The 24856-nt window shown below is 46.4% G+C and overlaps 1 protein-coding gene and 1 long non-coding RNA gene across 5 annotated transcripts in view; one reads left to right on the forward strand and one right to left on the reverse strand.

Moving 5' to 3' along the window:
* LOC135241514 (uncharacterized) overlaps window positions 1-24856 on the reverse strand; it is a 66640-nt gene that overhangs the window by 27889 nt on the left and 13895 nt on the right. For 2 of the 3 annotated variants that reach the window (XR_010326014.1, XR_010326013.1), the window contains exon 2: window positions 20502-20618. This is a non-coding gene — a long non-coding RNA (uncharacterized LOC135241514). Of the gene's footprint in view, window positions 1-20152; window positions 20355-20501; window positions 20619-24856 lie in introns of those variants that run through there. The other variant, XR_010326015.1, reaches the window with a different exon arrangement.
* On the forward strand, window positions 15574-23556 carry ehf (ets homologous factor). 2 transcript variants are annotated; one of them, XM_064311993.1, is made up of 8 exons: window positions 15574-15821; window positions 16135-16392; window positions 18121-18174; window positions 18461-18553; window positions 19100-19261; window positions 20344-20394; window positions 20485-20680; window positions 21926-23556. In XM_064311993.1, exons 1-8 carry the CDS (start codon window positions 15722-15724, stop codon window positions 22023-22025), a joined length of 1014 nt encoding a protein of 337 aa, XP_064168063.1. In that variant the 5' UTR covers window positions 15574-15721; the 3' UTR covers window positions 22026-23556. The 2 variants fall into 2 exon arrangements, with proteins under 2 accessions (XP_064168063.1, XP_064168064.1); XM_064311994.1 differs by having other exon boundaries at window positions 15588-15821; window positions 19100-19168.

Raw genomic sequence — 24856 nt, forward strand, 5'->3', positions numbered from 1 at the left:
GGGGGGTCTAAACAGGTATTTGAACAGGTATTTAACCCCTTAGGGGTTTTTTCCTCAAAGGTATTGTAAACGTTTCCAGGGCAAGAGGGGCGTACCCCGTCCTGTCGGAGCTTCCTCCCGATTCACACACGTCTGTTTTGCTCTGACTGAACTGTGCTTACATTTATAATATTTATACGTCATTAAGGACAGCCATGAAACGAAAGCACAACTAGCAGAGGAGATAAAACCACACCTGCTCCTGTGGTACAAAGCACAATATTACAGAATATTACCAGAGTTTCATAAATAAATGCAAAACGGAACACTACTGTGCAGCTGGGCTGAAATACATTTAGATGGACTGCAGTGTGCCTTCTCATTTTTAATCATATTCCTGGGGAAATTATGAATCGACACATTCAGACTCAAGATCCTCGCACAGAAGCTTTTTTCATTCATTCCACCCATTATGACATCACAAGTAGTTTGCAATAAAACATAAATTCAGAAACATTCTCTGTTCTGTACGTTTGCCAAATAATTTAATAATTTAAATTCATTTGCTGCAGAAATCTTTCTTTGAAGCCCCTTTTAGGTTAGATTGGCACAATCCTTCACACGGGCAAAATGGGCATGCACGCCGTATGACCCCTACTCTCAGAATCACCGTGGAAACGTTCAGCGTCTCTGACTGGAGCAACACCGCCATACCGCCACCATACCGCTGCCATACCGCCACCATACCACCACAATACCGCTGCCACACCACTGCCATACCGCCATGCCACCATGCCGCTGAAATGCCATGCCGCCATGCGACAGGCTCATTTACATAAAGCTAGTCACCGCTTGTTGATGCTTCCCGTCGATGTGCAGTGAAGCAGGAACAAACCGACAGCACAGCGGAATCCTTCAGACTCGGCCTTAATGAATCAGTAAAAACTGCCGTCACACACGTTTAGCGAGAAACAGCCAAGCAGCCACGCTGCCAGTTTTCATTTTTTTAAACAGTCCAAAGAATATTTAGTGTATTATGAATTTTAAAACTGTGTTCTAGTTTACATTTTTGAAAATATGATGTTAAGTTTTTAAAGATGTTATGGTACTATAATGCCTGAATTAAATTAAAACCAGCTTCCGGGGCTCAGTGTAAACTCGTAATTAAGAGTGATTTTGCACAGCATGCAGACTTTTCAGCTTAAGGTTGAGTGACAGCGTAATTCTGCCGTCTGCCATAAGCGAATCTCCTGCATTTTCAGCTGTTTAGCAGACAGTTTTATACACAGTGACTTACACAACTTTTTAATTTAGCAGCTGGATATATACTGAGGCAATTTTGGCTAAATACCTTGCTCAGGGGTGGAATGACATTTCCCCACCTCTGAATAAATCCTAGTTTACAAGCTTGGTTCGTTAACCATTATAATACACTGCAATCCCCCCACACACACACATATATCTCTGAAAGCACTGCACATCGATCTTTGCAGCAGATTGGCGACAGCAGAAGCAGACCACACTGTCAGATAAGAACAGGAAGATGAGGTTAAATACATATGTGCGTATGCATCTGTGTGTGTGTACTATATATATGCACACACACATACACATACACACACACACACACACACTACAGACCTGAAGTATTAGGCCACCTGTAGTTTTTTTTTAAGTTACGTTAATAACAACATTAAAAAAACTTGCTACATACAATGACACGAAAAGATTACTTTTACTGAAAAAATCTCAGACACACTGTCCTCGAAATAGCCTCCTTTGGCTTTAATTAATCACTGATTTTGCAAAGTTGGAGGTGGAGGGGTGGGAGGGAGGTGGAGGGATAATTAATTGAGTTAAATTTTATCTAGCTTAAGTATTTAAGTATTTTTAAAACCCCAACCTTATCAGACCTGTATTTTGTAGTTGCTCCAATGACCTTCGGTATGCACTCATTGTATGTCGCTTTGGGTAAAAGCATCTGCCAAATAAATGTAGTGTGTGTGTGTGTGTGTGTATATATATATACATATACATATATATATATATATATATATATATATATATATGTGCTGTTGGTTGATAAATTCTACTGTGGGCCAGAGTCTGAGCCAGTAGCACAATTTAATAGAGGGAGAGAAGTGCTCTCACCCCTGGAATTGGGCTTGCAAAGCATTGTGGGCTTGGAGTGATGGATTCCTTTTCCTTTATGCAGCTGAATGGAGACGTTGTACTCACCCTCCCATGATATCCCCAAACACAGCGCATCCCAAACACAGCGCACTCCACCTGCTCCAGGCTGAACCCCAAACACAGCGCATCCCAAACACAGCGCACTCCACCTGCTCCAGGCTGAACCCCAAACACAGCGCATCCCAAACACAGCGCACTCCACCTGCTCCAGGCTGAACCCCAAACACAGCGCACTCCACCTGCTCCAGGCTGAACCCCAAACACAGCGCATCCCAAACACAGTGCACTCCTCCTGCTCCAGGCCTGGCCCCCAAACACAGCACATCCCAAACAGAGCGCATCCCAAACACAGCGCATCCCAAACACAGCGCACTCCACCTGCTCCAGGCTGAACCCCAAACACAGCGCCTCCCAAACACAGTGCACTCCTCCTGCTCCAGCCTGAACCCCAAACACAGCGCACTCCTCCTGCTCCAGGTTTGGCCCGAATCACAGCTGGAATTCCATGGCCGGTACACTAGAATTACCGCTCATCGCCTGATACAGCCACCAGGGGGGGGCACCAGGGGGGACCGGGGGGGAGGGGCACTGTGGGGGGGACCGGGGGGGGAAACCGGGGGGGACACTGTGGGGGTAGGTACTGGGGCACTGGGGGGGACACTGGGGGGACACCCCCCACTGGTAAATGGAAAATAGAAACGGTTTTTTTTTTGTCTCGCTTTTTTTTTTTTTTTTTGTTCCTTAGAATTCCATTTTTTGGAGATAAGAGGTCCGTGCCTGATAGCGACGAAATGTAAATCTTGTGGGTGTTTGGACTGTAAAATTTATTTTCTAATAGAAAAAAAGCAAGAGGTTCCATGTAAACAAGCGAGGCTGAGGGCAGCTCTGCCCGCCAGCGCTGATGAAAGGCTGACTTTAGCCTGCTCTGCTGCACCACCACTCTCTCTCCTCTGCGCGCATTCTGCGATGGCATTCATCTGAACATCGTGCCCTTTGCAGAGACCGACACCACCTGCGTCTGCGTCCGCTCAGCCAACAGAACGGCCCGTGTCCCTGCGCATTAAACAGGCTTTATAGCGCGCAGCGCATTACTCTGCTTTCCTTTAATGTCTTTTTTCTTCACTTTCCCCCCCATTACTCTCATCCTCCGAATATCTTTGGTCAAAAAAAAAATAATTTCTGAACTCAGAGGTACTAGTGCAGAAAGCCCTTTCCTACTGACACCATCAATGCTGACCTTTCCGTTCTCTTACCTGACAGGAGCACGCTTTATGGGGCAGCTGGGTGGCTCAACGAATCTGGACCCCCAGTGTCGACTGTGCGGGAGCTCCAGTCTATGGGAGGGTCTGGCCTGCCAAAGGTCCGCATTTCATTGCTCTCTAGCGCCCCCTGCTGGTCGATCGGTTTCCCGTAGATTGCAGTCAAAGCAATATGAAAGGTCCTCCTCTGACTCCGCTCTGTGAGCTTAGCTGTAGGCCGCGGAGTGAAAAGAAGCAGCTGGCGGCACCACGGGTTTCAGGGGGGACCAGTCAGTCCCACGCTGCGCACCAGTATTAAAATGAATAAAAAAAACTACCTCAGTCTGAAAGTAGTGCAGTTATTTCTCACGGAGGTGGCGGTCCAGCTGATAAACAGCAGAATAAAACTTTGTGACAGGATCGGGTGTAACGTACGGAGGCTCTAAGCCAGACCCATCTGTCACGCACCAGCCGATCAGCATCCCTCTGGTGCTCGCTAGTGACGGTAAAAACAAGTTCTACAGAAAAAAAAAAAAAAACTTTGGGTAATAATCCCACTTTTTGTGCTTATAGTAATTTTGTTGTTTGTTTTGTTTGTTTTTTTTTCTCTTCTGTGTAACGAGTAAAACGAGAACAGCTGCCAGCATCGAGGGGCGGAGGGCGCGCCAGGAGCAGCAATGCCCTAAACGTGCACTGCCTGTAATTAGCAGGAACATGACACTCTGCACTCATGAATAAAAATCTTTTCAAAAATTATTTAGGCACTGACATTTTAAATGTATTCTAAAATGACGAGGGCAAAGGGCGATGAAAATTAGAATTTAGCTAAACTTAGGCTGATCTCATGTTTTCACTGTGTTTGATAAGGAGATCAGCACACGCAAACACATCAACACATCGGCTAGTGACGCCTCTACTCCAGCTTTCTTTTGCTTTCACACAGACTACATAAGTTATAAAAGGATACAGATTTGAACATTTTAAGAAGGAGTTTGTCTGGCTCCTGTGACCGAGCTGCAGACTGCACTTAGCTGGCGTTAGCTGAGGATGCTTGGCATCCTGATGTCGCTGGAATAAGCAGCAGTCTAATTTTGCCTGTGACTTCTGGCCTTGAGTGGGCAGAAATGCAGTATATTTTTATTTAAAACCCCACAGGGAATGCAGGATCTTGGCACAAGCTCTTCTTTTAAATACAGAAAAGAGCCCATCCATCCACTGCACCCCCATTCATCCACTGATGGGAAATGCTAATGGGTCTAAATCATTTTCACTTTCGGTCTTTTCCTGTTTACAAAAAGGGAGAAATGTGTAGGCTTCAAGAGAAAAGAAGAGAGCAAAAATGTGTGTGTGTGTGTGTACATGTGTGAGAGAGAGGGGGAGGAGAAGAGAGGGAGGGAGGGAGGGAGGGAGAGAAAGGAATGAATGAAGAATGAAAGTAACAGCTTTATCAGGTACGAGTGTTTTTTCCCCTCTCATATGCAAATGCTTACCTGGCCTGAACCTGTGCAGGTAACCAATGGCCAAAGCAGGAAATGAGAAGTGAAAAATTCCCCATTGGTGGGACAGCACCGTCCCGCATGGGAACCGACACCCTCTTTTAGAGCTGCCACACTACCAGCTTACCGCACAGCACGGAGAGAGAGGGAGCGGGAGAGAGACAGAGAGCGCTACACCTGCTGTTACCTGCTGCCTCAGACAACATCCCCTTCTTCCACGGCCGGACCCATCCACACCACCCCGGTAAGCAGGTGTGCCGGCTCAGAACAGGTGTGTGGATTCAGAACAGGTGTGTGGATTCAGAACAGGTGTGCCGGATCAGAACAGGTGTGTGGATTCAGAACAGGTGTGCTGGCTCAGAACAGGTGTGTGGATTCAGAAGAGGTGTGTGGATTCAGAACAGGTGTGCTGGCTCAGAACAGGTGTGTGGATTCAGAACAGGTGTGCTGGCTCAGAACAGGTGTGCGGATTCAGAACAGGTGTGCCGGATCAGAACAGGTGTGTGGATTCAGAACAGGTGTGCGGATTCAGAACAGGTGTGCTGGCTCAGAACAGGTGTGCGGATTCAGAACAGGTTTGCTGGATCAGAACAGGTGTGCGGATTCAGAACAGGTGTGCCGAATCAGAGCAGGTGTGTGGATTCAGAACAGGTGTGCGGATTCAGAACAGGTGTGGCGAATCAGAGCAGGGCCGCCACAAGGCCAAGCTTCTGGACCATCCCAGCGCTGCTGGCTGGTTACGCTCTCAGGGCTGTTTTAACCCAGGACTGACCCAGCTCTCAGCACGTAGCACTGTTAGCTTTACACGCTAGCTGTGAGAGGACCGCTCTCTTTACGCGCTTTAGCAGAGCGCACAGTTAGCGCCGTGAGAGGACCGCGCTCCTTACGCGCTTTAGCAGAGCGCACTGTTAGCGCCGTGAGAGGACCGCGCTCCTTACGCGCTTTAGCAGAGCGCACAGTTAGCGCCGTGAGAGGACCGCGCTCCTTACGCGCTTTAGCAGAGCGCACTGTTAGCTTTAACAGCTAGCCGTGAGAGACGCTTCTTTCGGCTTTAGCAGAGCCACTGTTAGCCGACGTGGGGACCGTCTGCTCCTGTGCGCGTTTAGCAGAGCGCAACTGTTAGCGCGGTGAGAGGACCGGTGCGCTCCTTCGCGCATTAGACAGAGGCGCACTGTTAGCGCCGATGAGAGGACCGCAGCTCCTTAACGACGTTAGCAGGATCGCAACTGTTAGGCGTGAGCAGGACCGCCGCCGCTCTACCTCCTTAGCAGCGCGACTGTTACGCCGTGAGAGGAACCCGACCTTACGCGCTTTAGCAGAGCGCACTTTACGCCGTGAGAGGACCGCGCTCCTTACGCGCTTTAGCAGAGCGCACTGTTAGCTTTACACGCTAGCCGTGAGAGGACCGCGCTCCTTACGCGCTTTAGCAGAGCTTTAGCAGAGCGCACTGTTAGTGCCGTGAGAGGACCGCTCTCTTTACGCGCTTTAGCAGAGCGCACAGTTAGTGCCGTGAGAGGACCGCGCTCCTTACGCGCTTTAGCAGAGCGCACAGTTAGCGCCGTGAGAGGACCGCGCTCCTTACGCGCTTTAGCAGAGCGCACTGTTAGCGGCCTGCGCTGAAACCCGCGTGCGTTTCGCTTCCCCTCGCCCCTCTGCTCATGTTCCCGTCGCTTCACACAAAACAGAAGCACGTCTCAGCTTGGCTTCCCCTTTGGGTGATCCACCACGTTCACTGTTTAACACGGGGAAGTAACGCCACACATGCCCAAGCACGGGAAGAGCCCGTGTGCCAAACGCTGTGTGGCGAGGGTGGGCTGAAGGGGGTCGCTGTGTAACACCCAGGTGGGGGCTAAGTGTTGGTGGGGGCTAAGTGTGGGTGGGGGCTACGTGTTGGTGGGGGCTAAGTGTTGGTGGGGGCAAAGTGTTGGTGGGGGCTGAGCTGAGGTTCCTTCCTTCACTATAAACGTCTTTTGAGATGCAATGAAATTATTCATCTTTTTCATTACAAAATCAGGAAGTGCGTTACCATTGATTGTTTTTCACTCTTCCATTGCCGAGGCTGTTGTCAAATACTGTACTTCCATTCAGGCTTTGTTTGAAAAATGCTACTGAGACACTCAATTTACACATTATTATTATTATTATTATTATTATTATTATTATTATTATTATCCTGTGATGTCTGCTGTCATGACCAGGCTGCGAGTGATCAAAAGCTATGTTTCTGAGTTTGATTTGCACACTTAGAGTGATCAGTGAACTCTCTGTTGAATCTGCAAAGCTGTGTCTCATAGTGGGAGTCAGTGGAGCACAGAACTGAAAGGTGTCGCAGCTCTAAGTGGCTCGATCTGAGCAGAGATCATTCACGCATCAGATCAATGAGAGGAAATGAGCAGAGGTGTGAGATCAGAGATACTGGAGAAGTGGGAGGCGAGAACCCCCCCGCTTTAAATCAGAGCATCTCACGGGCTATGACACTTTGAGACACGTCGTGAATTACAAGCAGAGGAGGGCAGAAGCAGAGGTGGAATATTCACAAATTCTCCCAAAGAAGCGTGGCAAGAGGCTAAACGGTTATGCGATATTACGCGTTCATCGCACGTCTCCGCGTCTTGCGGGCCAACACACCTGCCGCCCCGCACGCATGTTTTGTATAAACAAAAGTTACTTCAATTTGCATGAGCCATGACCACCCGCACGCCCACACGCATCAGCTCCAGAGATCCTCAGCGATCGTTAGGAGGCGTCTGGTTAATCACATTCACAGAACAGACGGTATGGATCGCGCCGGTATCGATCCGGCCGGGATTAGGCCGCGCTGCGCGCAGGTCAAAGGTCAGAGTTCAGCAGCGGAGGAAGGGGTTTTGGGGTTGTCCTGACCGTCTCACGGCCGTGGCTTCCCACAGAGGGCCAAACTGGGATCCAGTTCCCAGGAAACAGGCCTGCCAGCCATCAAGAGCAAAAAACATAAAGGAGAGACAGAATGCTGAACTCTGAGGTCAGAGGGAGAGAAACAGCCCTGATAATGTTCTCTCCTCCAGAGCCGATCGGCTGCAGGCTGTTTCTGAGCTCCCTGTCCTGACCTATTGACAGAATGCACAGGCTGCTTTCGACTCCAAGAGCGGAGAGATTCTTTTTTTACCCCCACATAAATGTTCTGTTCAGTGATATTTCACATGTGGATTCACTGACCACATTTATTTGGTGGTTTGGTAACAACAGTCACAGGTAACACTCACAGGTAATACTCACAGGTAACACTCACAGGTAATACTCATTGTCATCAGCTTAACATCCACAGTTTAACGCTGTTTCCCCCGATATTACGCATCAAAGAACTAGTATCATGCTGTAACAAGTGCCTTATTAAAACATGTTCAGCACAAGGTTTTATCCTTTGTCCATATGTGTGTGTGTGTGTGTGTGTGTGTGTGTGAGAGAGAGAGAGAGAGAGACAGAGAGAGTTTCTGTGTGTACGCTTTGGCAATATCTACAAATGTATTTCATGCCAATAAAGCATTTTGAATTTGAATTTGAGAGAGAGAGAGAGAGAGAGTTGTAATTGAGAGGATCAAAACCACCAGAATATTAAACATATGTTGGTGTTAATCAAACATCATTAAAGTGTTGATGTTAAGCTGACAGCACTGAATGTTACCAATCCACCAAACCACCACCAAATCCACCATACAAATGTGGATAGTAAATCTTCAATACCAAAACCACTGTGCAAAAGATCTACCAGCTCTTGGAATGAAACTAAACCTGTGCATTGGGTTAGGGCAGTGGTTCCCAACCTCAGTCCTGGAGTCCCCCTGTGTATGCTGGTTTCGGTCCTGGAGTAACCCTGTGTATGCTGGTTTTCGGTCCTGGAGTAGCCCTGTGTATGCTGGTTTTCGTTCCAACCAAAATTGCAATTCCAGAATTATAACAAGTTGTAAATTTTTCTTAATTAGGTGCTCTTCGTGTTTAGAGGGATTATTTACCCTCTTAAACCACATTATGTCAGAAATAGCTAAGCATTCCATGAAGAATAAAATTCCTACGTTCACACTGTGCTTATTGTGCTACATTGCAAACAATTACATTGAAAGGTAAATTATTTTTAGCAGCTCAAATTAAAGACTGAGGTGTGTCAATAGCCTTTTAATTGGTCTAATTGGACATCTGGCCACTAAAACTAACCGTCTGGAAGATAATGAAGAGTTGAAAGACAAAGCAAATGATAACGAGCCGAACCTGCATTGTGTCAATAAATTTCAGGAAAATAAACGTGTTTCCGCTACATGTTCAGGGGTCTATTGATTAATCTCATTCTTTCAATTGGTCCAAAAAGTTTGTTACCTTTTCTACGTAATTGTTTGCAATAAAGCACAATAAGCACAATACGAACATGAGAACTTTATTGTTCATGGCTGTTTTTCACATGATGTGGCTTAAGTGGGTTAATAACCCCTCTAAACACAAAGAGCACCTAATTAAGAAAAATGAACAACTTGTTAAAATTCTGGTATTGCAATTGTGGTTGGAACGAAAACCAGCATACACAGGGGTACTCCAGGACTGAAACCAGCATACACAGGGGTACTCCAGGACTGAAACCAGCATACACAGGGGTACTCCAGGACTGAAACCAGCATACACAGGGGTACTCCAGGACTGAGGTTGGGAGCCGCTGGGTTAGGGGAACTCTGATAAGGTCTGTAGCAGACGGGTGTGTGTACACCAACATCTTACAAGATATATTATTTATAGTTTTTGAATACATACGGAGGACTGAGAGCTGTGAAGCTTGGCGGCGTTAGTTTATATTGCTTACCTATGTGAGCTCCATACAACTTTCACCAGCTTTCAAAACGCAAAGGGGAATTTGCAAATGAGGCCATGCAAATTCTATTTTATTTATGAGCTGCACTGTTTAAACTCATTTTATTTCTCTGGAAAGATTCTGTCACAGCACAGGGAACACAAGGAAGTCAGCCATGAAAGAAATTTTCCCCCAAAGCACAGCTGTGACACACACACTGAGTACACACATGCGTGCGCACGCACACACAAACACACACGCACGCAGACACACACACTTGCATGCAAACAGGTGTGCGCAAACACACACACAGACACACACACACACAGAATACCCGAACATACACACACACACACATACAGAATGCATGCAGACACACGCACTCATGCACAGAAACGTGCACACACACACACACACACACACACACACACACCACACACACACACACACACACACACACACACACACACACACCCCCACACGCAGACACGCACAAATAAACAGAAAAAATCTCTTAAATTTTAAGTCCGATACACTGTTGATGGATCTCTTCTGAAAGTGTCGAGTGTATCAACCCTGATGACCATTAAAGAGTCACTGATACAGAGAGCAGAACTAAACTATATGATGTCACTACGTGCTTCTCAAATTTATGCGTTTATTACGTGCCATAAAAGTTATTTGCCAAGCCCAGTCACAATCAATTCAGAATATATAGGTCATGTTAAATAAAAAGCTTCTTTCAAGAAAAGTAAAATCTAACAGTGCAGAACAATCCTTTGGCTTTTACAAAGACAACATTTGTAAACAGTGTTACCTTAAAAGGAATATTGAGTAATTATCATAAAGTCATGAAAATGCATACAAAGTTAAATGCAAAAGTACTGGGACATCGGTGCAATCGTTGTTGTTTTGGCTCTGAACCCCAGCATAGTGGATTTGAAATAAAACCGTGATTATGAGCGTAGGTTCAGACAGTCTGCTTTAATTAGAGGGTATTTGCACCCATATCAGGAGATCTGGCTGCTCAGCTGTTTCTTGGCCAGCTGTGTGTCTTTGCTTCATTAGTTCATGCATAAAAAAGCTCACAAAAGCTTGAGAGTTGATTGTAGGTGTGGATTTGCCTTTGGAGGCTGCTGTTGTCTCTCGTGCACGAGGACCAAATAAGAGTCCGTGCCAGTAAAGCAGGCCACCATGAAGCTGAAAAATCAGAATAAACCAGTCATAGGCGCGGCACATTAACCATTCGGTACGTTGTTAATAAGCAAGAACGCACCAGCAAACGAGCTGGTGAACCACAGAAGACCACTACAGAGAGTGACCGAAGAATACCTTCAATAGTGAACACCATTAACAGTCAAACAGATCAAGAACACACTCCAGCATGTAGGCATAGATGTGAAAGAGGACTGAACGCGAGTTTCACTTGCTGAAGACAAGATTGAAGGCAAAACAGGAGTTGAAGATGGCTGCAGTACAGGCCTGGCAGAGCATCAGCAGGGAAGTGCAGTACAGGCCTGGCAGAGCATCACCAGGGAAGATAGCCAGCATCTGGCAGTGTCTACAGGCCACAGGCTTGAGGCAGTCATCACATGCAACGGACTTACAGCCAAGTATTAAACATCACAACTTTACCGCAGAATTATGTTCGTCTGCCCAATTACACACTTTTGCTGCCCTAAAATGGGGGCACTACAAAAGGGCTGTAATTCCTACACAGATCAGCCAATGAGGATGCGTGTAATTCCTACACAGATCAGCCAATGAGGATGCGAGAACCTTCCGTGGGCACTTTAACCTCATACTCATTGTTACATTTCAAATCTACTGTGCCGGAGTACAGAGCCAAAACAACAAAAGTTGTGTCGCCGTCCCAATACTTTTGCATTTAACTGCATGATCTTTTGTCTTTAATGGACAGTTTCATGCGGACGTGTGTGCAAGTGTATGACCATACATGTGTGCGTGTGCTTGTGTGTGTATGTGTGTGTGTGTGTGTGTGTGTGTGTGTGTGCGTGTGCGCACGTGCATGTGTGCTGTTTGTTGAGAGGGTGTCACAGCCAAACATCACACCAGCTTTGTAAGAACCATATCATGCATTTGACCGTGAATGTTCCCGTCCCTGTTATATTACCATGCCTTCAAGCTAATTCCCTTTCTTAGAACTGAGACGCATTTACATTTGCCATGCAAATATTGCCGTTGTGTGGGGGCTTTGTCAACAGTGCTTACATTGGGATCGTGTTTGCCTCCGTTCTGCCGACAAGCACGACAACCTCCATCAATGAGCCGCCTAAACACACACCACACGATCCAAATGAATTAAAGGTCCCGCGGACCGCAACAGAAACCGTCTCCTCCGGTTCCGGAGACCTCGGCTCTGGTTTCAGGGGAAATCTGACCTGTATCTGAGAAACGCGATCATTTCGCCTCTCTGTGTTCGGAGCGCTGCGCTGAGACATCGCAGCTTCGCTGCAGCACCGGCTCTTCAGTCCGCCGCTCGGCTGCCAGAGGACTGCAGCCCGACTTCTCGCCTCAGAGGGAAGATCTCAGTCGGGGTTAGGGTTAGGGTTAGGGAACACCGCGTACTTATTCCATAAACAAAGCAATGCAACTGCCAGCAACAACGATCCATATTCTAAAACTTCCAAAGCAAATTTTATATGTATTCACCATTTGTAGGATTTTTTTAATTTTTTTATTTAATCGATTGCCTTTAAGTGTCATAGGCCTACACCAATGGTGCCCAGCCCGTATGGTCTTACAGGAGACATCAATGTGGGATCAAAACTAATGCCAAACATAATATTATTTCCAAAGAACATTAAGGATGATTTTAATGGTTGATAAAAAAACAAGCCTTTTTGAATGTGCAGATGCTCTTTCCTGTTGGTCCCGGTATTGAAAGTTTAAGGACAGCATGCCTGGTACTGCGCTTTTATTACAGTACTGTGACATACTGCCCCGCCTGCGCAGTTATGCACAAATTAGGAATATTAACACCGGCAAAAACAAAGCACATGGCCCGCTAATGGCTAACGATCAGGCTGCGAGTCATTTAATTGATCTTCCTCTCCGTACAAATCAGCACGAACAGCGGGTGCTCCGACAGGAATCTGCGGTTTGAGAGGGAAAGCGCTCTGTTATGCGGCCATTCTGAAATGAGCCACTGCTGTTTTTGCAGGAGCTGCCAGACAGTTGTCATCACACAAGACTTTATGTCACTTTTTGGACGCTGGTTTTTATTGTATTTGAATGCTTATTTCCCCCCTGCCGACTGTACAGCCTGATGCTAACCTAAACAAAATGCTTCCCGTGAGGGAATATTCAAATGTTCCCAGAGAACACACAAGCTCTAATGAGCATTACTGTATATTCACACTTTATTTTAAAATATCCAACTGCTGCTGTTTGAGCAAACTTCTTTTCCACGACGGCGCCTGCATTGTTTTAAAAGAGAAAAGCACACGGTACAGAATCCGGATTGAATTCCGTGGAAGAGAACTGAGACAACAAGGGCTGTGTCATGTCCTGCCATAGGACTGACCAATCAGCTGCTGAAAAAATGATGGAGCTTGGAAATGAAAACAAGACTGACGCAAACTCAGTGTTTTCACAATTTTCAGTGTTGCACTAGCCTGTTAGAATTTAGCAGACGGTCTTACTCAGAGCAACTACATTTTTTTACACACAACCAAGCTGAATATTTTCACGGAGGCGAGCCAGGTTAGGTACCCTGCTCGAGGCTACAGCAACAGCACCACAGCCGGGAATCAAACTCGCAACCTCCGTGTATATAAACCCCGTTTCCTAACCACTACAGTACACCTCCACCTCACTCATAAAAGAGGAAGAAATTATACATTCTGAAATGGAATCCAGAATTATTTGTGGAGTCTACAAATATGTACTGATCCGAGGACGTGCGGTTGCAATACGGGCCCCTGAACACACTTCCTGAAGCCCTTCTCCTCTGTTTGATATCTCCTCATGTGTAACTGAAACTCCCACCGTTGCTAAGTCACAGGTCCATTCAGTGCGCTGGCACACATCTGAAAGAAACTAGCCATACAGGTTGTTCATTAAACTGTACAGCATTGTAAACACAAACTGATAAAATGAACTCCTCACCCATATCATGAGCAGGATCTCAGAGTTCATGTACAAACATCACAACCGTAACACAACCCATTTCAGACGCAGACATGTCCGTTTATCAGAACTGTCAGGTTGTACCTTCCCTGTCATTCCTATTGACCTACAAGGAGATTACTCACATTCATCTGTTTGGACAGAAGCTAATGTGTAACCAATTTAACTAAATCTATTTAACCTACATTATATAACTATGTATGAACTGAAAACAAACAGTGTCTGTATGCACGAGAGACAGACTGCTCTGACTTTTATATGTACAGGCTTTTATAGGCCAGGCCCTATGACCACAGGGGCGAGCTGCAGGAACAGCATGCCATCAGTGTACTATGGCTGTCCTCAGCTACAGGTTACAGCTACAGTCCTCAACTGCAGTCCACAGCTACAGGTTATAGCTACAGACCACAGCTACAGGTCACAGCTACAGGTTACAGCTACATCCCAGCTACAGGTTACAGCTACAGTCCACAGCTAGAGCCCATAGCTACAGGCCACAGCTGCATGCAGGGATTGGCAGGCGAGCGTATTTTGCAGACGGTCTCTCGCTCAGTGATTGGCAGGTGAGCGTATCGAAGGCGGGCTCTCACTCAGTGATTGGCAGGTGAGCGTATCGAAGGGGGGCTCTCACTCAGTGATTGGCAGGTGAGCGTATCGAAGGCGGGCTCTCACGCAGTGATTGGCAGGCGAGCGTACTGTATACAGGCTCTTCATGCAGTTATTATACTTTTTAATTTATACAACAAAACAGACATTAAAACTTACGAAAGGCAACATAATAAAGCTCAAGGGAGATAAAACTAGGGAGATACAGGTTGGAGAGAAATGGAACTAAAGCAGGCAAAACAGGTCATGCATTGGGGCGTAAACGGATAAAAGAAAAATAAAATAATTACAGCAAATAAAACGCAAGTTCAAAAAGGCTTTTAAAAGTAAAGACTAAATGTGAGGCCACGATGCTTTCTAGTAAAAAATTAAACAGTCTGGGGACCTGCACAGAGAAAGCCAAGTTCACCCTTTGCTTTTAATGCAGAGGCAGGGACACAAGGAAAGCCTTTTCTGGGGATGTTCTTGGCTGATAGCGTGTCACTGGGGACATGTTTTTGGCTGACAGAGTGCAAATAGGAGCTCTAGATTTTCACCTTGTATACTGAACGGTTCGCACTGAAGCAATTCAGATATAATCTTTCTCCAGGGCGAGACAAAGCCAGTGAATGAAAGCTACGGCCACTGGGTTTCAAACAGAGAGCGGCTTTCCCACCACATTATCAAACAGAGAGCGGCTTTCCCACCACATTATCAAACAGAGAGCGGCTTTCCCACTACATTATCAAACAGAGAGCGGCTTTCCCACTACATTACACACCACAGGGCTTATTCCACACGGCCTCCAGCAGGAACGCAGCTCACTTCCATGAAGCATCAGTGTTGAGAATAACCCTTTTTCAAATTACCAAAAAAAAAACAAAAAGGAAATCTCCGGAATGGCTTTTGTTGCACCCTTTTATCTACAGTATTACAAGGTTGTGAACACGATTGTGTTCTTCATGCATAACGTCCATCGTTTTTTTATTCCCCCCTAACACCTGACATTCATATCAAAAGATAATGTAACTTTTGAAAACTGCTTTCAGTTACTGATTGTTCTGGACATGTTTGCGCTGTCTGATGCTCGTTTTGACACTGCTGTTTTAACCCGTCTTGCAGGTTTTAGCTTTTTTAAAGGCCCTGTCCGTATTTCACATCATAAACCCTAAAGCCAGCCCTCACACAGAAGGGGACCTCGAGAGGATTCACATTCTTCTGCTGGCTGTTCCTACAGGTCGAACCCCCCCCTCCCCATCCACCTCTGGACCATGGTCCGTCAAACCAGCTGCGTCATGAGTGTCCCCACAAGTGCCAACGCTGAGAGTCACGTCCCTGCCCCCTGGAGTGCCCCCTACAGCTGCGTGGATGGTACTGCGCCCCTGTGCTAAATTTTTCAAACTTTTTCATTTTAATTTGAAAACAATTCACTGTCAATATGATGTAGATGTAAAATTGTCTTTGATAAGCTTAAAAGAAGGTGCAATAACACACAGTATTTGACGCAATTAAAAACAGTCAATATGACAATATGATTTTTTTTTTTTTTAAAGCATTTGTGTATAGTTAATGGCTGTGTATAGCTTGATTTTCGATTGATGAAGAAATTTTTTAGAAAAGCCTGACTAACAGCTTAGCAGAGAATCTGACTCTTATGCTGTGCTCTGCCACCCCCCCCCCCCAGCTTCCGCCATGGTTCCGGCGTTTCCGGGCCGGTCCTGGGCCCAGGAGACCCAGCCGCAGTTCTGGTCCAAGTTCCAGGTGTGGGAGTGGCTGCAGCAGACGCTGGACGTGCACCAGATCGACGCCGCCAGCATCCCCTTCCACAACTTCGACATGGACGGCCAGCAGCTCTGCAGCATGAGCTTCCAGGACTTCACCCAGGCAGCCGGGCCCATCGGGCCCCTCCTCTTCCAGAGCATCGCCGACCTCAAGTGGAGCGGTGGGTCTGGGGCGGGGGTGGGGGCAGGGAGAGAGGGCCGGGGGCAGGGGGGAGGGGCTTCTATCCATAGGGGCGATTTGGGCTAATTACCGGAGGTAATGAAAGCGGGCGGCCATGCTGGAAGGCCTCAGTATTGCAGACTCAGCGGCCGTGAGTGAGATTATCCGGATCGTAAAACGAATGAGTAAAGTAGAGCCGGCTGCAGGTAAATGAAGAGGCATGACAAGGCGAGATGGCCTGAATGTGGTCTATATTCTCATGGTCTAAACTGCATTACAGGTACACATGGGCCAGGTAGGGCTCTGATTGGTTAAGGCATGTGGGACTGGACTAGGGGCATTATTGCACAATCCCCCCCCACCTCACCCGCCCCACCCGCCCCCCCCCCGACTCGCTGTCGGACAGTCCAGAGGCCAGACACATTAAGCGTAGTGAAATACAGCTCCGTAACAATCCCGCGAGAAAGGAGGGGGGGGGGGGGTGAGGGCAGCTCGCAAAGCCACTGGACGACAAAAAAAACTCTAAAGATCGCTGTCCCGGCACGCTCAGACACAACAAGCAAACTTCGCTATGGCAACAAAACCATATCTGTCACCTCATTTCAGCAACGTTCGCTACCTGTGAAAGTGAACGGCCAGTCAAAACACACAGGACCACATTCCGATAGAGCAGTTTAAAGATGCTGCGTAAGGGGCCATTTAACCCTAACCCTAACCCACGCACACCTCTGCTCTCTGACCACCGGCCCAATCCAGGTGCACATTTTCCTTATGTCATCAAATCCGTTAATGTGGACCAAAAGCTTTGTGCACAGGGACGCAGCACCTGCTTCGGGGATCGGGTGTTCAAGCAGCTCTTACCACAGTTACACAGGCTGCAGGCGAGAGGCTAAAACTGGATCGGTGGGTCTCACCAGCGACAGACAGGAGACAATGGGCTGGAATTTAGCATGTCATTAGCGGTGACAGTAACTGGGCCTCAGCAGTCTGAGTCACAGACCTGCCGAGATAAAGCCGGTCTTACAAGCAACCGCTAATTACAGAAATGTCAGGGTTACATAACGAGATCAGAAACTCCACCAGGACAGCCACTCGTGTGCGATCTAGAGCCAGTCTGCTGCTGTGGTCAGGGGGGCAACCAGCAATCTTCAACACAGAAAAAATGCTTTTACTAACCAGTTTTACAATGAGATAAATCAGGTAAAATTATTATTATTATTGTTATTATCATTAGCAGTAGCATAGATTTAGTAGTATGCACACTTGCTCATGGTAGATCTTTTGAAACTGCCTTAGGGTGTTCAATATCATTGAATAAAATGCTTTTTAAAAAATCATGGGCAGGTGTGATTCTTCATAAAGTGAGGACTGCATTTTAGTGTCCTAATTCAGTCAACAACACCAGGCCTATAACAGCCCATGATTTTTGAAGCACAGCTTAAGAGCTTTAAAAAAAGCTTGCATAGTGAGGTCACTAATTCCTCACTCAAAACACTCAAATAAAATACTCCTCATGTAATTTGCTGAAAACACAGTACTACTAAAATGATTACAGAATGCAGTGTTTTAATTGTGGTCAAGCTAAGAAAAATCAGCTAATATAATGACTGCTACTGACTCATACAGAGTGTTTTTGATTCAGATAATTACAGTAATGAACTGTGACAGGTTTTTGAGCAGGACACGTGTGCGCACTTCTGAATTCCTCATGTTCCTCTTTCATGTCCAGGTCAATATGGCATCGAGATCTTTGCTCCACTGGATATTAAGACAGAGGTAAACGGTAAGTGCAAACTCAAAGTGTGCCATCAACAGAACTGTAGTACATTTACGACACACCACTAAACACTGGGATAAGCACTTTATTGCCATGCACCTGTGCTGTGATAAAACAGAGTAACTGTACCTTTGTCAAGTTCTCTAGGCTTCACTGATTTCTGTGTATAATCTGCACATTTAGCCATGAAAAACTACTTTGAATTTAATAACCCACTCATAGTTTTGCTCTGAAATGGAGGTTTTTGAAATGACAGCCTTTGGATAACGGTGTTTTTTTTTTATTCCCGTAGAATTCCAGTGCTCGATTCCTCCCCTCAGGGAAGACTTCAACACCTGGCCGTGCCCAGGCGACGAGCAGCTCCGACCAAGGATGAGCCCCCAGGGTATCCCATAATTCCCTTTCCTTTTGAATTTCCTTTCTTTTTTGGCTGTGGTTTTAATGCACTTCATTCACTTTTGCAAACATTGGAAAATGAAGCCTTAAAAAAGCCCCAAAAAAGGGAAGTTCATCCAGTTCAGTGAGAAACTTTCAGGCTTTTACTTAATTGACTATCGATTTGATCTGTGGACCTGGCCTCCTCATCTGATACAAACTTTTAAAATAAGGGCAAAAGCTTCTGAGGAATCCCCTTCTAATACATGTGGAAAAATTAAACCAAACTGTTGTGCACTCATAAAACATTTCTAAGGAAAAGTTTAACACAGTAATATCAGTAGCGTGCAAGGCATAATTAAGATTCACGTACAACAGGCATTTGGATGGTTGTATAGCGTTGGAAAATTTTCACAAATGCATTCCACAGAAGTGGAAGTGTTATCTGATCAGACCTCTCCCAGGCATCCATCCAAGGCATTTTTAAAAGGGCTCTTTTTATACGCTCAGGTTCTCGTGCAGGTATTGTTTTACTGAAAGTGTGTCTGGATTTCAGACCTTGTTGACATCAAGACGCCTTTCCCACCACCTGCTGCCTTGACTTCCCCCACACCCTCCAGCCCAGGTGAGAACCGGGAACCTGGGTTCTACAGCCAGAATCTCTGTTCTACAGCCAGAACCTCGGATCTACTGCACTTTGTATCACTGAAAATACGAGGTGCTTCATTTTGAAAGTCACTTTGAACGAGAGCAGCCGTTAAATGACTGTTCTGAACTACTGTTTTTCTAACCAATCAAACATCTTTGCTCACACACATAAAATCACACACACATCACACACATAACATCACACACACATCGCACACACATCTCACAGCACACACACATCACACAACATCACATCACACACATCACATCACACACCTCACAGCACACACACATCACACACACACACATCACACACACATCAAGCACATCAGCACACACACATCACAGCACACACACATAACATCACACAGCACACACCAACATCACACACACATCACACACACATCACACAGCACACACACATACATCACACAGCACACACATCACAGCACACACACATCACACAGCACACACATCACATCACACACAACATCACACAGCACACACACATCACAAACACATCACACAGCACACACATCACACACACATCACACACACATCACACAGCACACACATCACACACACATCACAGCACACACATCACACAGCACACACACATCACACAGCACACACACATAACATCACACACACATCACACAGCACACACACATAACATCACACACACATCACAGCACGCAACAGGACCAGGATATGAAAGTGCAGAGGGCCATACAAGCCCAGCAGGAGGACTACACCTGGCTGGCTAGAGGCTTATAGAACCCCAGAACCCCGCATTGCATGATGGGGGCCACCACACACCCCGCCTGAGCAGCACACACCATGTGTTTGGGCCTTAGCTTGCATAGGCTAATAGGCTAATTTACACACCACCTACTGCGTGGGTACAGGGGCCTAAACGCTGGACTAGGGGCTTGGAAAGCAGCTGCATCCAACCAGGCAGTTTCGCTTTAATTAGCCAGTGTAACCGTTTAATTCTGTTTTTCAACTGTTTTAATGATTTTCCAGGAAAAATCCCTGATGACAAAAAAGTATTTTTTTGTGTAAAAAAACACCGTATTGTGTCACTGTTTCTGAAGCTGAGGGTCACGTGATCCAGGCGTGTAAACGTGCGTCACCTCCGTGTCATTTCAGAGTCAAAGCGGCTGCAGAACCGTCCCCAAACCACACAACACAAGAAACACAGTGAGTCTCGCTATGCCTGGAATTACCACAATTACAGCAGCTTCAAACTCTGTATGCTCACCTGCATTTAATCACCCCCCCCCCCCCCAGACCCCCGCGGGACCCACCTGTGGGAGTTCATCCGGGACATCCTGCTGCACCCCGACAGGAACCCGGGTCTGATAAAGTGGGAGGACCGGGCGGCAGGGGTGTTCCGCTTCCTCAAGTCGGAGGCCGTGGCTCAGCTGTGGGGCAAGAAGAAGAACAACAGCAGCATGACCTACGAGAAGCTCAGCAGGGCCATGAGGTGAGCCTGCCCGGCTTTACGGGTCAGAACCGCACCCTCACCACACCGTTACGGATCAGAACCACACCCTCACCACACCGTTACGGATCAGAACCACACCCTCACCACACCGTTACGGATCAGAACCACACCCTCACCACACCCTCACCACACCGTTACGGATCAGAACCACACCGTTACGGATCAGAACCGCACCCTCACCACACCGTTACGGATCAGAACCACACCCTAATCACACCCTCACCACACAGTTACAGATCAGAACCACACCCTCACCACACCCTAACCACACCGTTACGGATCAGAACCACACCCTCACCACACCGTTACGGATCAGAACCACACCCTCACCACACCCTCACCACACCGTTACGGACCAGAACCACACCCTCACCACACCGTTACGGATCAGAACCACACCGTTACGGATCAGAACCGCACCCTCACCACACCGTTACGGATCAGAACCGCACCCTCACCACACCGTTACGGATCAGAACCACACCCTCACCACACCGTTATGGATCAGAACCACACCCTAATCACACCCTCACCACACAGTTACGGATCAGAACCACACCCTCACCACACCCTAACCACACCATTACGGATCAGAATCACACCCTCACCACACTGTTACGGATCAGAACCACACCGCTACGGGTCAGAACCACACCCTCACCACACCGTTACGGATCAGAACCGCACCCTCACCACACAGTTACGGATCAGAACCACACCCTCACCACACAGTTACGGATCAGAACCACACCCTCACCACACCGTTACGGATCAGAACCACACCCTCACCACACCGTTACGGATCAGAACCACACCCTCACCACACCGTTACGGATCAGAACCACACCCTCACCACACAGTTACGGATCAGAACCACACCGTTACGGATCAGAACCGCACCCTCACCACACCGTTACGGATCAGAACCACACCCTAATCACACAGTTACGGACGACATGACATCATAGCATAGCATAGCATAGCATAACATAGCATAGCATAGCATAGCACATCATAGCACAGCATAGGACCGTTACATACATATCAGCAGAGTGACTGATGTTATATCTCTTTAAATGTATATCAGTACTGCTGACCTAACATAAAAACAAATTAGCATGTTTATAATATATGGCAGGCATCATTACATAACTGCCCTACATTAAAAACTGCTCACGTGTTGCATAAATAAATAAACTTTCCGGCCTGTCTCTGCTCCCTCAGGTATTATTACAAGCGGGAGATCCTGGAGAGGGTGGACGGCCGCAGGCTGGTCTACAAATTCGGCAGGAATGCGCAAGGATGGAAAGAAACAGAGAAATGAAGTGATCAGCAGCGCAAGGATGGAAAGAAACAGAGAAATGAAGAGATCAGCATTTGTGCCGATCCCCGTTTCCAGAGAACCACTAAGTGAAGACTTTTAATTTATATCATCACATCAGACGCAGTCTGTTACTGCAAAGACTCTGTGATGCACCTTTTTCTGGTTTTTTACAAGTTTTTTTATACACATTTACATTTGTTTGCAGCTGAAAAAGGACACGTCATATTTCACTTCTTTCCTTAGCGTGGAATGGGTCATCTCTCACTGGAGACAGAGTGGACAAGAGTGCAGCACGAAGGAGCACCTGGAGCCAAGTGAGGGCCCATGGACAGGCTAACTTTCAGTCTCAGAACCTCTCAGAATTAGGCCAACACACTTTACACATGTTTCTGCTTCTCTGTAGTAAAGGATAAGGGTTTCAGTGAAAAGAAATGCGGTATTTCATTTGTTTGATTTATGGGGGTTTGTTCTTCTTGCTTTCCTACTCTCTTTATGACACGGGTCAATTTTATACTTTAAAGCTTGTGTGTGTGTGTCATTTTCCATGGTACCTATGTAGAGTTGTACACATTCAGTGTAGAAATGTGACACAGGCAATACAGGGCATTAAAACAGTCCAGGTGTCAGAGATGAGCCATCAGTAAACGCTGACCGCGTGACCTCGTTCCACATCCTCCGTTTCACAGAATCTGGCAAACGGGTACAGATCACCACAGCTGCCCCCTGTTCGCGAGGCATGAGGCATCACCATGCAAAACCTTTTAGCACACGCAAAACTCAGAACACAAGCAATGATCTGTGCAAAACCAATGATATTACTCATGTTATCGGTTCTGCGTGTGCCAACTGGCTTTGCACATGCTAAAGGTCTTAGCAAATCAAGCCCTATATTTTAGGAGAACTGTCTAACTGTTTACAACTCAGAAAAAAAACAGGATGGTGAGGTAAGGTACATACTGAGCACAAACTGCACCTGTTCAGCTGATTTTGTGTAACTCAGAGGAATGGCCATCTTTGCATTTTGGGGTTTGATCAAATGAGATCTGACATGGCTATTTTTCATATTCTTCATATTCACAATAGTGGGAAATAAAAGTTGCTTTTCAATTAGTTTCTTCGTGACATTTCATGTAGTCATCAGCGATGTAAGAGAAAACCACTATGAATTAAGGAAACTCATAAAATATTTTAAAAGTATAACTTGGGGTTTCATACCTCGGAAGAGTATTTTTTATATCTTCATATCAAGCTAAAGTAATTTCAGACTAACTAGTTAAAATGAATGATTTAATGATTTTCAAGCCAAAAAAATGAAGCCAGATATTGCCAAAGAGCCATCTTTTTGCCTGGACAAAATGTTACAGGGATCTCTCACCCTCTCCATGGAGTCTGTCACAGTGCTGAACTTCAAGAGGACAGAACTGTATAGACAGCGCAGGATAATGTTATATTTTTGATCCCACGTACTGTATTAAGAACTGTACATATTTTAAACGTTAACAGAAATATAAAGTATGTCTATTTGAACCACTCCTTTGAGTTTTGTTTTTATTCTGGACGGTACACAGAGTGTGTGTTTATTCAGTGTGTTGGTGGATGTTATAGAGCACATGTAGAGCAGAAGCTCTGGGACAAACAGGAATCTGAAATCCACCTGCAGCCACAGAACTTACAACATTCGGAAAGAAGGTGTTTGCCTCTGAACGTTCCCAGCAAAGTGTGCAGCTCAACCCAACAGTACAGCAAACAGCAGCCAGTGACGGGATCCAGGCTGAAAGTTGCGGGTTTTTCGCTCCGGGAAAAAGTTCTGAGTGCACTGGCCCTCTTCATCCAGAGATACGATCTGCAGCATCTCCATGTGCCAACACGATCGGGGGGGGGGGGGGGTGGTTGGATTTTTTTTATTTTCTTTTTTTGTGCATATGCCAGCTTTGCGAGCGGAAATCCAGTTTTCTTTCCTGTTTTTCTCTTTCGGTTGTGGCTCTGACCCAGAGCGCGTGCTTTGGGGGGCCGAGTCTGGGGCGGGGGCTGCCGATGGCCGATAACGCGGAGCGGCAGACGCTAACGGCCCGCTGGTGGGGGGGCTGAGGGGTGAGAGACCGGTTTTGGGATGGCGGGACGCGGTCGCTGCATCATGTGACTCAACGGCTCTTTCCCGGCCCCGCGAGTCACAAGCGAACGCGGCCCACAATCCTCCAGGGTCTGCTTTACACGTCACAGGCATCGGCCAGCCTGCCCTCTGTTCATGCTTATTTTGTTTGTGTTTGTGTGTTTGTTTTTTTGTGCGCCCGTGAATGTTATCCTCATTGCACGTCCCAATGTCTCTGCTACCTCCGCTGTACCCTGGACACCCGTGATTAATACGGATCCAACCGACAGCTTTCAAAAAATGCACCGTGAAATCTGACTCGCCGTGGGAGCAGTAATTATAGCCATTTATGTATCACACTATAATTATCAAACTATTTCATCACATAGTGCTTACACTTATAATTCCAGGCCTTTTCTTCCCCCTCACTCCTCAAACCACATCTTGCTTTATAGGCTATATTCAGCTTCAACATGACAGCAATTCAAACTGACTATAATTTAATGCATGACCTCGAAGGTATTTTCGCACAGCACACAAAAGACTCTGTTCAATTCACAAGAACTCTATGAAAATATTGGATGTATGTACAGAGTGAATTGTAGCAAGCAAGAACTAAATGAATTTGGTTCAAATATTTCCCACATTCACTACATAAAAATAATTTAATTACTTCAAGATTAAATGCATAAACACAAAACGGTCATCTTAAAAATAAGGACATTTGTAGGGAAGCGTAATA

Source organism: Anguilla rostrata, chromosome 16 (genome assembly GCF_018555375.3).
Source record: "Anguilla rostrata isolate EN2019 chromosome 16, ASM1855537v3, whole genome shotgun sequence".
Classification (NCBI taxonomy): Eukaryota; Metazoa; Chordata; class Actinopteri; order Anguilliformes; family Anguillidae; genus Anguilla; species Anguilla rostrata.

Coding starts and splice junctions, on each gene's coding strand:
- ehf (XM_064311993.1), top strand. CDS start 15,722: ATGGTCCGTCAAACCAGCTGCGTCATGAGTGTCCCCACAAGTGCCAAC. Junction 16,393..18,120: donor CGCCGACCTCAAGTGGAGCG/GTGGGTCTGGGG, acceptor TTTCATGTCCAG/GTCAATATGGCATCGAGATC. Junction 18,175..18,460: donor TATTAAGACAGAGGTAAACG/GTAAGTGCAAAC, acceptor TTATTCCCGTAG/AATTCCAGTGCTCGATTCCT.